At 38.6% G+C, this 17,375-nt stretch overlaps 1 protein-coding gene and 1 long non-coding RNA gene across 5 annotated transcripts; one reads left to right on the top strand and one right to left on the bottom strand.

The window, feature by feature from the left end:
• The first annotated feature begins 4,055 nt into the window (after positions 1–4,055).
• Positions 4,056–5,176, top strand: LOC111421014 (histone H1-like). Its single transcript, XM_023054118.2, has one exon. The coding sequence runs from the start codon at positions 4,126–4,128 to the stop codon at positions 4,906–4,908; it is 783 nt and encodes a 260-aa protein (XP_022909886.2). The 5' UTR covers positions 4,056–4,125; the 3' UTR covers positions 4,909–5,176.
• A 1,695-nt stretch (positions 5,177–6,871) lies between these two features.
• LOC139430850 (uncharacterized) lies at positions 6,872–13,384 on the bottom strand. Of its 4 annotated transcripts, XR_011641222.1 has the most exons (7): positions 12,984–13,384; positions 12,801–12,923; positions 12,617–12,745; positions 12,406–12,558; positions 8,006–11,918; positions 7,795–7,952; positions 6,872–7,737 (listed from the first exon to the last, which is right to left on the bottom strand). It is a non-coding gene; the product is annotated as an uncharacterized lncRNA (long non-coding RNA). The 4 variants fall into 4 exon arrangements; XR_011641221.1 differs by having other exon boundaries at positions 6,872–7,700; positions 7,768–7,952; positions 8,006–12,558; XR_011641220.1 differs by having other exon boundaries at positions 8,006–12,558.
• Positions 13,385–17,375: the final 3,991 nt, after the last annotated feature.

Below are 17,375 nucleotides of genomic sequence, written 5' to 3'. Positions count from 1 at the left end.
CTGGACCGTCCATATTAATATTATAAAGGTAACGAATTGTCAAAGAAACTTATTTATTGCCTTCTCCTAGCAGGAAGTATTTAAAATAAGGAATGAAAACAAACAAAGATAAACTACTATAATTGTCGCTTAAAATGATATAAAAAAAATAAAAGTTAATTTTATTTTTCCTACTGAAGTCACAAGGAAAATCTATGCAGCAATATTACAATGAAATAAAACAGTCGCAAAACTCCCAAAGAAAACAGGAAAGTAAAATGAAAAAGAAAATAAATCGAACACTTAAACTAACAATAAAAAGGGAAGAATAAAATGAAAACAAAACAAACCGAACACTTAAACTAGCAACAAGGTCAGAAAAACAAAGAGCAAAACAAACAAAAATAATAAATTACAGAATTACTATAACGAAACAACCACCAAATTATACCTTCCGAGGAAAAAAATAAAAATAAACCTTATTCAAATGATTATAATAATACAAACTAAAGACGAAATGATTATAAATATACAAACACCTAAACAACCCAAACTTCTGAATGCAAGACAATATTAATTAATAATAATATTAAAAAACAAAGAAAAAACAGCTCAAGAAATATCAAGGAAATCGAACTAGCCCAAAAATAAAACGTTGATCTAGCGAAACAACTTCTACCAGTGATTGCAGTCGACTAAACGTGAATAAACTAAAAAACAACGAAAAGACATTTTGGCAGTTACGTCGGCGTCGCCACTGCAACAGCCGACCGACGCCTGTCGCGTCGCGTCAGCGTCAGCGTCTACGACAACGGACCGTACCGTGGAGGTGTTAAGAGTATAAGCGAGACAAAAATACGTGCTTTTACATAAAATTCATTTTCAATTGATGTTTCCCTTGAAGATATGGTTTAGTGATTGTTTGGTTATACTTTCGTCAACTGTTCTCATATTGTTTAAAAACAATTTTTTTTTAATTATTATCGTAGTATTTTCGCTGGAAAGAGCGGAAAATTTCCTATAGGGTTCATATGGTCCCAGAGTTACCTCCATATTATATAAGAAAGTTATGAGGCCGTAAATATTTAAATGCGGCCATTATACGGGATTTTTGTAGAAAAAAAATTTGGTGGTGTCACAAAATTTTTCAAGAAAGTTATGAATTTTCTACGTATTTCGGGGGTGATTTCGACCCCTTATCCCCTGAATTTCGGCGAATCTCGCGGATATGTTATTCGAAACCTTATTTTCGATCTTTGGACTGAGTTTGGTGGTGTCACAAAATTTGTCAAGAAAGTTATGAATTTTTTACGTATTTCGGGGGTGATTTCGACCCCTTATCCCCTGAATTTCCGCGAATCTCGCGGATATGTTATTCGAAACCTTATTTTCGATCTTTGGACTGAGTTTGGTGGTGTCACAAAATTTGTCAAGAAAGTTATGCATTTTTTACGTATTTCGGGGGTGATTTCGACCCCTTATCCCCTGAATTTCCGCGAATCTCGCGGATATGTTATTCGAAACCTTATTTTCGATCTTTGGACTGAGTTTGGTGGTGTCACAAAATTTTTCAAGAAAGTTATGAATTTTTTACGTATTTCGGGGGTGATTTCGACCCCTTATCCCCTGAATTTCCGCGAATCTCGCGGATTTGTTATTCGAAACCTTATTTTCGATCTTTGGACTGAGTTTGGTGGTGTCACAAAATTTGTCAAGAAAGTTATGAATTTTTTACGTATTTCGGGGGTGATTTCGACCCCTTATCCCCTGAATTTCCGCGAATCTCGCGGATATGTTATTCGAAACCTTATTTTCGATCTTTGGACTGAGTTTGGTGGTGTCACAAAATTTGTCAAGAAAGTTATGAATTTTTTACGTATTTCGGGGGTGATTTCGACCCCTTATCCCCTGAATTTCCGCGAATCTCGCGGATTTGTTATTCGAAACCTTATTTTCGATCTTTGGACTGAGTTTGGTGGTGTCACAAAATTTGTCAAGAAAGTTATGCATTTTTTACGTATTTCGGGGGTGATTTCGACCCCTTATCCCCTGAATTTCCGCGAATCTCGCGGATATGTTATTCGAAACCTTATTTTCGATCTTTGGACTGAGTTTGGTGGTGTCACAAAATTTTTCAAGAAAGTTATGAATTTTTTACGTATTTCTCTTTTCTTTGTTGTCTGTAGTGGAGGATTTCGCCCACGCTCCCTTGCCCTTGGTCTGGATAAGAGCACCCGAAACGGTGGCGGCTTTCAAGAATCTTTTATGTACTTTTTGATTGCTTGCAATGATGAGCCGCCGCACTCACCAAGATTCTTAATATCGCCGTTAACCATTTCTGATGTCGATGGATGAGTTGGTGGTTTCGATTTCTGAATCTTCGCCTTTTTCGTTAACGACTCCGTGGTTTTGCCCTTTAATGGTGTGTAACGGCAATATGACAACGGTAGAGTGGTTGATAATGAGTAAGAGAAGAAGTGTAGAGTTGAATGGCGTTGTGAACGTATTTAAGAGGGCGAAGAAAATGGGTGGGATAGTGGAAATGGGATGAGAGTTTCGAGATGATGCAGGATTGAGGAGAGCGGGTAAGGTGGTAAGGGTCAAGGGAGGTGTTATAGGAGGGTAGTGCGGTCTATAGGTTTATGAAGGACAGACGGATGGATAGCTGGTGAGTGAGAACACCCTGCAGCAAGAGTGTCCGAATGGGAGGAGAAGAGAGAGACGGAATGTAAAGGAGAGTTGAATAGGATTATGGATGACAGCCATAATTCCATATGAATGATTGGAACTGGTTGGCGGCAGGAGCTGTGTTCGATTATGTAGCCTTGATAGTGGATTCGGTAGTTGGGTGGAAAGTTATTTCCTAGTTATTTCCGAAAGCTTCTACATTGTAACGACTGTAATAACGGTCGTTCATTTCAACGTAGTTTTCTATCTAGACGATATTCTAGTAGCCAGTCGCAATGAAGAAGAACGATGAAGATAAGTCGCCTTCATGTTTAATCGATATTGTTACCTAATTGATTTTAAAACGTATTCAACACATTTTTGCGAGACAAATCTCATGTCGCAGTATTTGCGTCATCTTTTCTGACATTCTTGTCTAATGAGAAACTCCAAATAATCCATTGAATTAAAATGATATTATTTAATAACGGTCAAAACAAGTTTCGTCAATAAACTGAAACATAATCAATATAAAACACAACACTTAATAACATTAACCAGGACTACTAAATATGTTTTCAACACTTAGATATGATAAAGCGTGTAAAAGGAAAAATATATGCATATGAATCATAGTGATCTACTACTATTATGTATAGAATAATAGAAATTAGATTTGATATTCATAATTAGTATCATATTGACCATATTAACCTAAGAACTAATTGCAATGAACGAATGACTTGAATAAATGCGTAAGGACCGATATTGGCGGTGTGGAAATAACACTCGAATATTTCACTTTTCACTCACGTGAAGGTATTTGCATGATACCAAGTTTAGGCGAACACGTAATCCCTAAATTAGGGACGCAACATACCACTTTTCTCGCGTTCTCGACGTCGGCAATAATGTTCGAAACAACGAGAAAACTCGTGACCCATGTGGAATTGCCGATCGCATCGTCTTCGTTTTAAGGATAAAAGCTTAGACATATTGATAAAATTTACACGCCCGGTGGTTTTAAAACGTTTAAGAAAGCTATTCTCCTTGAAAATTCAGTTCGTTCTTACATAAGCGCGAAATTCGGCGACGCTAAAGTTTACGACGACGGTCACGTCAATGACATCTTATACTTTCAACCGTCGCTACACTACGAAATCGTACCACCACAAGTAAAATTTTTACGTAGACGTTGAATTAACTTCTTCCACTATACTGAAATACCTAACGGGAATATTTACGTCGCGACGCCAACACAAGCGGGCTCTTTTTCTAGAAAGTTGCAAACACGAGACAGCCGTTGTGATGCCAGCGGTGCGAACGGGGGAAAATCGACTTTTGATGGTTTTCGGCTTCGGTATGTACATTCAACGTTGGGTTCAATTTTCTGAGGAAACTGTGAATAATTTGTACGAAGTTGACGTTCGTGCATGTGAGCTTTTGTAAGAAATATTTTTGCTACAAACTGTCGCTACAATGACGGATGTACAACAAACGGAACAGATCCGCGTATCTTCCGAAACGGAAAACACTACACCCGTAAAAAACGAAGCTGCCGGCGGTGGTTCCTCCTCCGATTCGTCGACGAAGAAAAAGAAAAGCCAGCGATCAAAAGCCACCCATCCACCTACATCCGAAATGGTGAATAATGCGATTAAGACCCTTCAGGAACGCAACGGTTCGTCGCTTCAAGCTATTAAAAAGTACATGGTTTCTAATTACAAAGTTGACGCTGAGAAGATGGCTCCGTTTATTAAGAAATTCCTGAAGACCGCCATCGCTGCAGGCGCTATTGTCCAAACTAAAGGTAAAGGTGCGTCAGGATCGTTTAAAGTGGCATCGGCCTCTGCAAAAAAGTCAGGCAGAGCAAAGACTTCCTCCCTTAAAAAGAAACCTGCCGCCGCCGTATCTAAAACGGTCAAAGCTCGAGCTATCTCTACGAAGAAATCCTCCTCAGCTGCGAAGGCAAAAACAACGCTGGTATCCGGTTCCCCTGTTGTTGAAAGCAAAAAGAAGGCTGCGGTAAAAGCCAAAAAGTCGCCAACGGTCGGAGAAAAGAAAGTAACCAACTCTACTACTGCCGCAGTCAAAAAAACCACCACGGTTAGAAAAGCACAATCAAAAGCTAAAAAAGTTACCAAGGGACCGACGAAAAAGCCGAAAGCGCCGAAACCTAAAACCGCCAAGAAAGTCGCTGGTGGTGCTGCACAATTGAAATCGTCGTCCACGAAAAAGAGAAGCTTACCAAAGAGAAAATGAGCTCTGCAGTTACAATTAAGGGCTTTCTCGCAAGCCGCCACACAAGGGCCCTTTTCAGGGCCAATAATGGTATAACGAAAAAGAATTCGAACATAATTTTAATCTATACATAATGTACTCCGACAGTATGCATCTTACAATTAGTTCTATTCGCAGTAGTTACCACTTGTGCGGTGGTAATTGAAAATTTCAAATAATTTTATTTCTGGAATAACCCAGAATAGGGGCCATAACGAAAATAAATTTAGAAAATATAATAGAAACTATTTATTGTTCAAAGTAACTACATAATTCAATTACTAATCAGTTAATTGAAGTCTATATTGGGTTATACGTATAGATTAAAAAAATATTAAATTTACTTAGGCTTTCTGCACATGGAAACATCGCGTCGGTGCATGATGCTTCTTATACGCCTAAAGTTCTGCAAACGAATTTATATAAAATTTTATAAATTTATTTTACCAACGTTAATTATATTTTTTAATTATAAAAACTATCATTCAGTTATTTTGTTTGGCTGTTGTGATGTTTATGGTCTGTTCACAACAATAGAATGCGGATATGCTGGACGAAATAGTGATGGAGGCTTCTTTCTGGTTTCCACATTTGATTGCTGGTTGGTAAGCGATAATACATTGCCACCTCCAACAGAACTTCCAAACGACAAAACATTGTGAGACCATACTTCGAAATAAATATTAATAATAAAAGGCGAATTGTCAATTACAGACATAGTTAACACAGAAAACCTACAGAATATACATTTAGAATGATGACTCAAAAATTTAAGATTTTTTTAACGCCTATACGAGTCCGAAAATATGAAACTATTATATCGATAATTTGCATGCGTTTTACACAATTTCATGAGCAAAAAGATGGCACATTACACACATCATCGTGTAACATGAAAATTACTCAGAATTTTACGTAGAAGCCATAAATGCAACAAAAAATGATGGGGTTCCTATTTAAAAATGTCAACTTAGGCATGGTATCTCAATTTTGGGACACCTGTACATATCAATTTTATCTCAAAAAATGCGCGTTCAAAAATATAACACAGATGATGTCCAAGCCTTTTTTTTGGAAGAATATCCCCGGAATTTTTATCGAATTGAAGTAATATATTTCATTTTTGGGCCTATTGCAGACTAAGCTTTTTCGCTACGATCGATAGAGTATTCTAGTAAAGTATGATTGCATAAACATAGGTAATTTTCAATTAATTGAACAAATTACACCATTAGATCACTTTTATCATCCATTTTTACTATTATTACTATAGATACGGCGCGGCGTTCCCTCTACGCTCTACGCCAAGCAACCGACACTGCGTTGCACTGCCTACGCCATGCCGCGGGCGAAATGCAGCTCGCATGTTTAAGGTGCATACATATCAAGCGAACGAATAGCGAACTCCGAACAACGAACGTTTGTTGTTCGTTTGTTCAACATTTGGAAGTTTGTACACACTAAGCACACGAATAACAAATCCGGCCACACCAAAAACCGATTTTCTTTGATGTACCGTACCCATTGAGGTTTTATATATAATTATATAAATTATTATTATATATAAATTATATATAAGACCTCAATGACCGTACCGCTCTCGGAGCGAACGCATGCGAAGGCGAACCAAACGTTTGATTCGCCTGTGTATTAACTATTACTATTAACTATTACACATTGGTCGAATTCGCTTTCGGTGTTCGGCATTCGTTCGTTTGATGTGTATGCACCTTTAGAGTAAAGTGAATTAATGATTTAGAGATTTGCTCCCTTTCATACTATTTACTTATCTACTATGGTTAGTAACGAGTTTTGATGGAACCTCCCCATTGCTCTTAGCTTTATTTGTTCTTACTTCTAATAAAAGTTAACCTAACTTTTACTCTAAAAGATACATTTTAATACAAAACAACATTAAAGAAACATTTCATTTCAAAACCTTTCACTCTGATATTGTCGTCTTTTAAAATAAAATATTGTTGTTTTCAAACATACATATTTTGTAACATTGAACATAAACGAAAATCTAATATCTACTATAAACTAAATTAAAAACAAAAGAACATTCTATTACTTTTTTTTAATCACTTTAATATCTACTAAATAATTTTAATTCAGTAACGGAATTCGAGATTCCTACTCTTTTTACTTTTCCTATTCCTTACGAGAGGTTGCAGATGATCGGTTTAACATTTGATTTTTTTTAATATATTTTAGGACGAGTGGAGTGAAAACATCATGAGGGTAATTTTGGTAAATATTACGACATTTTGGGAGTTTTTAAAGTTTTTGTGTCGGTTGTTGAAATGGTTGCTACTACTTCCATTGGCGTTTTCTTAACATTGCGGTCTGTCGTATTAAATCTCTTCAAAATTTTATCAATATATTCTTCTCAAAGTATTTTCTTCCCTTATTATTTCCATTCCCAAAAACTTATTTAATTCTCCTACATGTTTTGCCTTAAATTCGTGTTTTAACCTTTCTATTGTTTCTTGTGTACACGTCTTTCTTTGGGTATAGACACAAATCATACTTTGATCTTTTGAATCCATTGATCAAATTGTTCATCCCAACACTTTGGTGCCTCTTTAAGTCCATATAATACCCTTGTTCAATACATTTCCTTTTTCCTTGTTTATTATGATGTTTATTATATCCACAACTCCGTAAAGAAGGCTACTGCCATTTCATCAAGGATTTCAACGACCGCTTCCGGGTTATAAGTGATTTCTTTGGAATCAACTCTTGGTTTTAATGATGTTCCAGTCATTTTACTGATAATCGCATCGGCAAAAGAACATTTGAAATAATCTTGAATTAACTAATTACTTAAACATTTACCAATGGTAAATAAATGAGATAATTTACCATATCAATTAATATTCCCTAACATGAACGTTGATTTTTCTCTGGGAAAGCATAAAAAATCATCGCTTCTTTAGCAAGAACCCAATTCTTGTTATACCTAGTACATTATGAGAAATAATTTGGATCCGAGTTCTAAACGAAAGAATAGGAAATGGTATCTACGAAAACAATTAAAATTGATTTGTTAGTAAAGAAATAAAATTAAAATTACCGTTCCGTAACTGCACTTAAAGCTCTCAGTGCACTTGCCCCTATCTTAAGATTATCTCGGAACTATCAACTTCATTATATGTATTTCGTTCATCTTTTAACATCTTTGTTAATGATAACGTTAATACCTAATGTTATTTTATTATTATTATTTACCATTTATTGCCACAAATAAGAATATAAAATTACATAAGGTACACAACAAGAAAAAACAATGAGAAAAAAAAATAAGAACAAATATATATACATAAAATCCCATGGTCGATTGTTAGTCGAACAATGGATAAACTTAAACAGTATAAGCAGTATGAGCAGTATCAGCAAACGGATCATTTTATCGCACAAATGCCAAATGACCCAACAGAACAATCAAGAATAATATTTACTGAATATGGCAAGTAGTGATAATTAGATATTATTAACATTTATCATACACTGTAGATCGTTACTAAGTCGCACAATAGCTTCCGGAAATTCAGCAACAGTTGTAGTAGTATATATCTGGAGGTCGTCAGCATACCAATGATAATTACACGAGATATTATTAGTAACACTATTAACGAACAAAGAAAAAAGTACCGGACCCAATACACTGCCTTCGAATAAGTCTAAGCATCACCTACTTCGGTCGCGGTCACAAGCGTAAGAGATAAGGAGCAAGATTTAAGAGAGGTAAGAATTTCATTAATTGTAGCCGCCGTAGTTACGTCATCGATGCTCAGGAGAGGCTCTGCAAAAAAGTTTGCCATCGACTCACAATCAAGATACATTTGGACAGACGAAGAGTCAATCGCTCCGAGAGATCTCATAGTCCTCCAAAATGTTCTCGGCGCGACTCCAGACAGCCTCTGGTAGAAATAAGATCTCTTAGCATACTTGCATTTATGATTACAGCGCAGCGGTTGCGTAAAATTCGATAATTTTCCCGATTAGTACTAGAGGGTGTACGTTTAAATACCGACTTTGCACGGTTAGGCAGTCGCATAAGAGATCTTATCTCATCACTCAGCCAAGGTGCAGGCGGGTGTCTCATCCTGCGTTGCCTAAGTGGGGCATGTTTATCATAGAGATTAATGATTTTAGAATTAAAGTAGTCCACTTTAGCATCAATATCTGCTAAACGATACAGTGGAAGCCAATCAATCATCAGTGCATCTGACAAGAGCAAATTAGTTTCAACTCGCCCTAGATCACGGTAAGTCCCAACACGCCGAGAACGACTCAGATGCTGCACCCATAGAGCACAATAGATTAGTCATCAATCATGGATGGAAAATTGGAAGGCAGGTAGCTGACCATGTGTAAGTATGCCGTCTGGACAGGATGTAATAATAAGAACAAGAAGAGAATGTGAGGTAGGAAGATGATGAGTAGGCAGAGAGGGTAAGATAGATAAGTTTAAGGAAGAAGTAACGAACTGAAGTTTCTCACCGCGAGTATCATTTCTCAACAGACAGGTATTAAAATCCCCCATTAACAGGATAGTCCCATAGATAAGTGAATGCCTTTCCAAAATCTCCCCCAACTGATCAAAATAGAAGAATTCATAGAAGAAGGGCAGTAAAAACACCGAGTAATACTTTATTATAATCAGTTTTCAGCCCTACAAGCAAAAACTCCACATTCGGCAACGTTCCATGGGAGGTTTCTACGATGGTAGCATGCAAAGTGTTTCGAATAAACAAAGCCACTCCCCCACCACGTGAGAATATACGATCATTTCTTAACAAATAGTAATTAGGAAGAGGGTATAAAGTAGAAGGTAAGGTCGACTTGAGCCACGTTTCGCTAACCCTGATGACATCAAAGATATTGGATTCAAATGTAAGTAGGAGAGAGATCATCAAAATGAGCACAAACATTTTATCGGTCTAAAGAAAAAATGAATTAAACTAAAGAAAGATTATTAGTCAAGAGATGTTGGGAGGTGGGAGTAAAGAGCGGGATTTAAAGAGTTCATGCAAAAAGGACTAAAACAAAAAACTAAAAGTGGTACAACGTGGTTCATGCAGCCTTGTTCTTTAATTTAATATTTTTAAGTAGGTACAACTTTTTGAGACTGTTGGAAATATGTAAGAATGAATAATAAATTGAAATTTAATTAATAACTGATCCGCAGCAATTCTATATGAAAATGATAAAAGTTGTAGGCCTTGAGAAAGACGAGGTTTATTGCGGGAAAAGATTTCAAAAAGCCCCAAAAACAAAAGTCTGACGCCGCACCGCCAGATTTGACGCAATGTTCGTCATCATTGCCCATCGTTAAAACGTCACATTAAAAGGACTTTTCGTGAATTTGACGTAGATTTTCAGGCACCCAAATATGCCAAAAAGTGTCTAAACGATTTCTGAGAAGGTACTTTTAGCGATTCCCAGACGACACTAATAGATGTCAACAAGTCTCCGAAAACTAACTTATCAATGCTTTTCCTCGAATATCCAGATATTTTTAAGAATTTCTTAATACTCAGAAATGATCTCAGATGTCAAAAAATCTCCAGACAAAACTTTTCCGTAGTTACCTAGACGTTTCTATGAAATTCTAAAATTATCAGAAAGTGTTTAAACGCATTCTGGATCACCTTAAATGTTACTTTAAACCAGGGCGAGAAAAAATTATAATTTCCTTTCTTTAATCAAAATTAACAGTATACTGGATTGCCTGCAAATACATATTATACAGTATGTCCCCGGATCGAGTTACAAAGAGGAAAAAAAAATTTATTACTGATTTTTCAAACTTATCTCAGCATACATAATGCGTCGGATATGTTCAAACCACTAAATCGCACGAACTTTATATTCTAACTATAGAAGTTAACTAATTATTCCCATTTTTATGTAAAAATAATAGAAACCAATAAAATAAAATAAAAGTTACAACTTATGTTAGTGAAAAATATACGGACAAATCAAATTAAAATATGGCTAATTGAATAAAATAGTAAGTAATATTATTTATTTGTAAGTGAACAAATCCTCATTCAAACAAATTCCCTCCCAATTTGGCACACATTTGAAGACGAGTTCTAAATTCTTTATAAGAAGTACGAATTTCCGCCAGTGGTAGAGTTTCTATCGCTTTAATTATTCTTAGTTTTAATAGTTTTGCATCATCTTGTAATGGTTCACTGTAAACAATTTGTTTCAATCGTCCCCAAAAATACAAATCCATAATTGTAAGATCAGGACTATGTGCTGGTGACCGTATAAAATTTAAGGATAATTGGATTTACATCGCTCCAATAACTACAAAGCTGGGAAGAAACAATGTTATTTGTTGAAAAGCTATCTGAAAAGCAGCGTCTTCCTCATTTAGTCTCTTTGTCTGCCTCTTTATGGATAATACAGAACCCGTTTCCAAAAATTTTTTGATAAGTTTGCGAGCCCCAACATGAGATATTTTTGTGTCCGGATATTTTTGCTGGAATTTTTGTATAACTACACGAAAACATGATTCACTAGTACCATAGCACAGTACTAAATAAATTCTCTCTTTCATGGTTAACATCACATGAAAAGACTTAATCTCACCAACATAAGTTGTAACTTTTATGGTTTCTATGGTTACATATCATAAATAGAAAAAAGTCCAATTTTTACATAAAAATTGAAATAATTAGTTAACTTTTATAGTTAGAGTATAAGATTCATGCGATTTAGTAGTTTGAACATATCCGACGCATTATTTATGCTGAGACAAGTTTGAAAAATCAGTAACAAACATTTTTTTCCTCTTTGTAACTCGATCCGGGGACATACTGTATGTAAGTTAATGGGAAAAACTGTTAAAAGTAAGTGAAGAAAATAAAAAGGAAATTTATCCTACAATATACCCACCAAAAAATACCTAATATTAAAGCCAAAATCCATGGGACTTGACTAATTGTAAAAAAATGCTTCCCTATCTGATGCTATAAAAATGTGAAAGGAATTAGGAAGTGTACTTGAAGAAACGCATTCATCATTTAAAAATTTAGCATATAACAAAATATAAATTGACGATAGAAGAGAATCATCTTGCTTTCTGAGGAAGTTATATCCAATGTTACTACTTTGCAATGGCCTGATAGGGAGAACCTTCTCCCAACTTTAAAACAATTTTTATGTGCTGTGTACTGCTTAGCTTCAGTAGCAACAAATTGGAAATGAAAAAAGGGAGCAAATTCGAATTTTTATATAAACTTTGCAATTCCTATGCATTGCTTGTTTTTGTTTAAGTATGTATTGTTTTTGTTTGTCTTAGTTTTTAGTAGCCTGATTTTGATTTTCATTTTTCTTTTGATTTAAATTATGGATTGATATAAAAAAATTACTTGATCGAAAATTCTAGATAAGAACATTATAGAAATTGCATACTGAAAATTAAAAATTAAAAGAAAAATTATATTTAATACATACCACTTGATAATTAAATACTTGACAATAAGCAAAACTGGATAAAAATCCTTTCTTCACTGCATTATCTCCAGAAATACATACACTTGTTGCATATAACTTATAATACGGTTTCATCCCTTGATAATGCAAGCTACTAAAACAACAAAAACATTCCTAAAATATATGTATAATTAAACCTTTATGATAGAAACTTGGAATATTGCAATCTTACTCTCAAGTTGCGTTGGATAATGATCGCTTGAAGATATTTTTAAATCCTTTTTTCTTCCTTTTTGTTCGGATTTATGTAAAAGTTGAGGTCATCTTCTAGATCCATCTTAATCAATAAATAACCAGAATCCTTTTAAACATAAATAATTAGATGGAGTTATAATTTAAAAGAAACAAATTATTACCTCAACATTTCTTTATCATACATTATATGTATGTACATCAGCAAAGAACTGTATCATTTCAGCAGTAGCTGCTTTCTCGTCCAATCCATATTCACTCGTCTCAATTATGGAAGTGGCCAATTCCTTTTAAATAAACGTAATAAAATCTAACGTAATTAATTACGCAGTAAGAAGCGTACTCACCTCAACACAATTTGGATCCATTTTATTAAACAATAATAAACGCGGTTTAAAGAAAATGAATTCCTCCCTCTCCGGTGTTTGGAGTTATAAATACTCTTTGAGGTTCTAAATGAAAAATAAAGGATTAAAAAAAATGTTTGAAAAATTGAATTATGTAGAACAGCCTGTACAAAGAAAACTGTCATCCATTTGCGACAACACAAATCAAAGCAATGATACCAACCGTAAATAAATAAAATTACCAACCTCAGCAGAATTCTTCAATCATACCTATTTGCTGTCATACTCGATTAATTGTGGAGCAATAATTCTAGTAAAAATCAAATCTAACGAAAATTCTTCAAATGGCGAGCTTCCCATTTTCGTTTAAATTTAAAATACACGAAATCTCCGAAGGATTTCAAACTTGTCTGTTGTGTGAGTCACTTGTTCGCCACCCGATATTATTTTACTTTATTTTTTTTGTTATCTTCTTAGAACCTTGTATTTCCATTATCTCTTTTTCTTAAAAGAAAAACATTACTTTTTTACTTTACTTATGCAATATTATTATCATTAGTTTTGATTCATTTCAATTTACATCCATTTATATTTTTTTGTGCTCTATATCAACTATATTTTTTTCTTTATTTACTTTAATAAATATTATTATTGAAATAAAATTATTCAAGCAAAATAAACCATTTACGCAAACTATTTACGCTTTATAAATATAAAACCATTTCCAACCATAACCGTTCCTGTTAACACTATGCCGTCCGGCGACACCACAGTGGTGTCGCGCGAAAAATATCACTCAACGGCCGGCGTCACCACATTGGTGTCGCCCGCTTACGTATGGATCTACTATCCGTGCAAAAAGTCAAGGCCCCTCACTTTAGAGATCGATATCTTCGCAACCGATCGATGAAAAAAATTGCGACAAAGTTTGTTGTAATCACTGAACATTTCTACGTAACATATGTTAATTTGAAAATGTTCGGATCCGCGGTTTTTTTTTTATCGCGAGTTAAATGAAAAAAGTACCCGATTTTTGAGTTTGCCGGCAACTTTGTCAACTTTGCGATTTATTTTCTCGAAAACTATTTGACGAAAAAATTTCAAATTTGAACTGGTGGTAAACCGATGTGTTCTTAATGTGGGGCATATTTTATTTTTTCAATATTCCATATAGTTTCGCGGAAAATCGCGGTTTAGTAGGATGCGGTTATTTCGGAAACGACCTGGCGGATTTCAACGTCGTTTTTACCAAAATATGTCAAATCATGTCGGTTGTCGAATTCCGTTATCAGTTTTTCAAAATCAGGGCCCCCTATTTTGTTAAGGATGATTTAATGGAATTACAAATTAAAGAGAAACAGAAGTAAGCCATGCGGGGAGGGGTGGGGTTCCGGCCAATCGGAACAGAGTTGAAGAGATGTTGCTGGCTTGCGCTTCGGACGGGCCGTGGCGAATAATATTTAAAATTTTAGATAAAATTATTTTATTTCAACGATGTCTGAAGCTAGTCCGATTCGAGCCTTGAAGAGAGCAACATCGCCTGGAGAGAAGTTGAAGAATTCGTCCGACCCGCTGCGTGAGCGAAGGAAGGGGGAAGGTTCATTTTCTTCCTGGGTGACCTCGTCAAGGCGTAAGGAGCAGATAAGTTTCTTTCGAAACTAAGAGCGCCCTTTTTAGGGTTGGGTTGGGTTTTCCAAACCGTTTTGAGGTGGCAGAAATGCCTCTTAAAATGGAGAAGAAAACTTTATCCGCATCGTGTGTAGACTTTCGCTTGTTTGCAAGCGTGGTCGACACACACATTATCGATAAGAACGGGACATTGACACCCGTTCCACCAAGCCGTCCGCCTTCCCCGTTGAAAGCGGCGACTAAATCTGCGCGTAAGGTCAGACCCGCCATCCCCGTGAAGGCGGCAACCAACGCTACCCCCGTTCTTGGCAAGACTGCCTCCCCTGTGGCGGCGGCAGCCAAATCATCAGGCCGCACCGCCTCCCTCGTGAAGGCGGCGACCAAGAAACCAGTCATTGGCAGAACTGCCTCCCCAGCGGAGGCGGCAGCCAAGGCTGGTATACCAGGCCGTACTGCTTCCTTAGAGGATGCGACGACCAGCGCGGCAGGCCGCACCGCCTCCCTCGAGCAGGTGGCGACCACACGCACACGTAAGGTTAGTACCCCCGTCCTTGGCAGCACTGCCTCCCCAGTGGAGGCGAAAGCCATAGCACCATCAGGCCGTACTGCTTCCCTCGCGGATGCGACGACCAGCGCGGCAGGGCGCACCGCCTCCCTCGAGGAGGCGGCGACCACCTCCACTCCGAGGTCATTCGCCGAGGCGTTGGCTTCCATCCCGGCGGGTAAAATGGATGTCGACGTGGCAGTCGGTCCATCCAACGGGAAAAGGAAGGCCAGTAGCGACCTGGAGGACGAGTACTCGGAGGCCGTGCGTCCTCGATTGGAACACGTTTCCAAGCGGGTCCCCCCGGTAATCCTTCATGCGAAGGAAAACTGGGATTCCATTTCGGCGGAGATGGCGAGACTTCGGATCGCCTTTTCGAAAGCCAGAGCGGTTCCGCAAGGAATCAAGATTGAGCTCCCCACCGCGGAAGCCTATCGCGCCCTGGTGAAGATGTTGATGGCTGGTAAACACCAGTACCACACATTCTCTCTACCGGAGGAAAAGCCGTTAAAGGTGGTTTTTCGAGGCGTCCCTACCAGTATCGGGGAGGACAGCATTGCTGCCGACCTGAGAAAACAGGGATTCTGGCCCGATACGGTAAAACGTATGCGCCAGGGCTCTGAAAGGAGGCCGATCCCGCTAGTCCTGTGCGTCTTGAAAAAGACCGCGGACGCCAAACGGATCTTTGACCTCAAGACGGTCATGGCTTTAACCATAACTGTCGAGAGCGACAAGAAGAAGACGGAAGTCGGCCAGTGTCATCGCTGTCAGCGTTACGGCCACTCCCAACGAATGTGCAACGGTGCACCTCGTTGCGTGAAGTGCGCTGGTGACCATCCGACGGCTTCCTGTGCCAAAGCAAAGGATGCGCCCGCCAAGTGCGTCCTTTGCGGTGGTCCTCATACCGCCAACTACAAAGGGTGCCCAAAACACCCGAAGGCGGCGGAAACGAGGGCACCGGCGGCAGCCCCAAAGGTCAAAGCGACCGTTCCCCCGAAAGCACCTATTCAGGCGCAAAAGGGGGACAAAAAGGCTCCAGTAGTCGCGGCGAAACCCGTGAAAGCGGTTAGTAGTCAGGCGAAAAAGCCGAAAGGCAACGCTAACGTTGCCCCCAAAGCGAACGCTCCAGCTACCAAGGTAGTTCGGAAAGAGGTCGCGGCGCCCAAAGCTAAGCTCAACGAGCCGAAGCAAAAGGCGACCGACGACCCCCCGAAGCTGTCGAGGTCGCAGAGGAGGCGTCGCAATAGGAGGCTTCGTAAAAGCGGGTCGATCGCGGTGGCTGAAACACCATTCCCGGTCAATGTTGCGGCACAGGCGGCGGTTGAACCCCCAACCGACCCCCTCGTCAACATACTGGCGATGATGAGCGAGGTCATCCAAATCGACAAATCCGATAGGGACGCACGAGTTAAGTTGTGCGTCCAAATCATGTCCGAGATGATGAAACTCTTATGATGACTCATCGAAGACCGAGAGTACCGCAATCGCTTGAGTTGGCTTATTGGAACGCCAACGGCCTTGTCTGTAAACAGAATGAACTTCGCGAGTTCGCCGAAAGGTACGACCTTGACGCGATACTCATTTGCGAAACCCATCTGCGAGCGGGCGACAGGCCACGGCTGCCCAATTATCGCTTCTATCGAAACGATAGAGTTGGAGCAAGAGGCGGCGGGACAGCCATCTTTATAAGAACCAGTTTGGATCATTACGAAGATCTGACTCCCCCTCTTCAACATCTCGAAGCTACTACGATTGTGGTACGAACACTATCGGGGTGCGTCCGCTTGGTCGCCGCCTACAATCCGCCGAATCGGCGGTTGTTGGAAGACGATCTAACGGGTGTCTTGGATACGGACAAAGGCGTGGTTATCGCCGGCGACCTAAACGCTAAGCACCCATCGTGGAACAGTCGGATCGCAAACGCGAACGGTAAAATACTGCGGAGTTTTACCGACGAGACGGGCATTGTCACCGATGCCCCCGCCGACCACACGTATTACCCGTCGAACGAAGGGCAACGATCTGACGTTTTGGACGTGGTTGTAATTAAAGATGTCCGACTAGTTCACAGAGTTACCACGCTCAACGAACTTAGTTCCGATCATCTCCCTGTGCTGCTGCAGCTAGGAGACGTCCCGGACGTTCGCGTCCCGGTTGAACGTTCCACTGTATCGTGGCCGGCTTTTAGCGACCACTTGCACCACAATATGGGACAAATA

This window comes from Onthophagus taurus, chromosome 7 (genome assembly GCF_036711975.1).
Source record: "Onthophagus taurus isolate NC chromosome 7, IU_Otau_3.0, whole genome shotgun sequence".
NCBI classification, from domain to species: domain Eukaryota; kingdom Metazoa; phylum Arthropoda; class Insecta; order Coleoptera; family Scarabaeidae; genus Onthophagus; species Onthophagus taurus.
The sequence above is the reverse complement of the archived record's forward strand: the minus strand, read 5'-3'. Positions and strand labels throughout refer to the sequence as shown.

Bases quoted from the DNA above. Each gene is read 5' to 3' on its own strand.
- LOC111421014 (XM_023054118.2), top strand. From the start codon at position 4,126: ATGACGGATGTACAACAAACGGAACAGATCCGCGTATCTTCCGAAACG.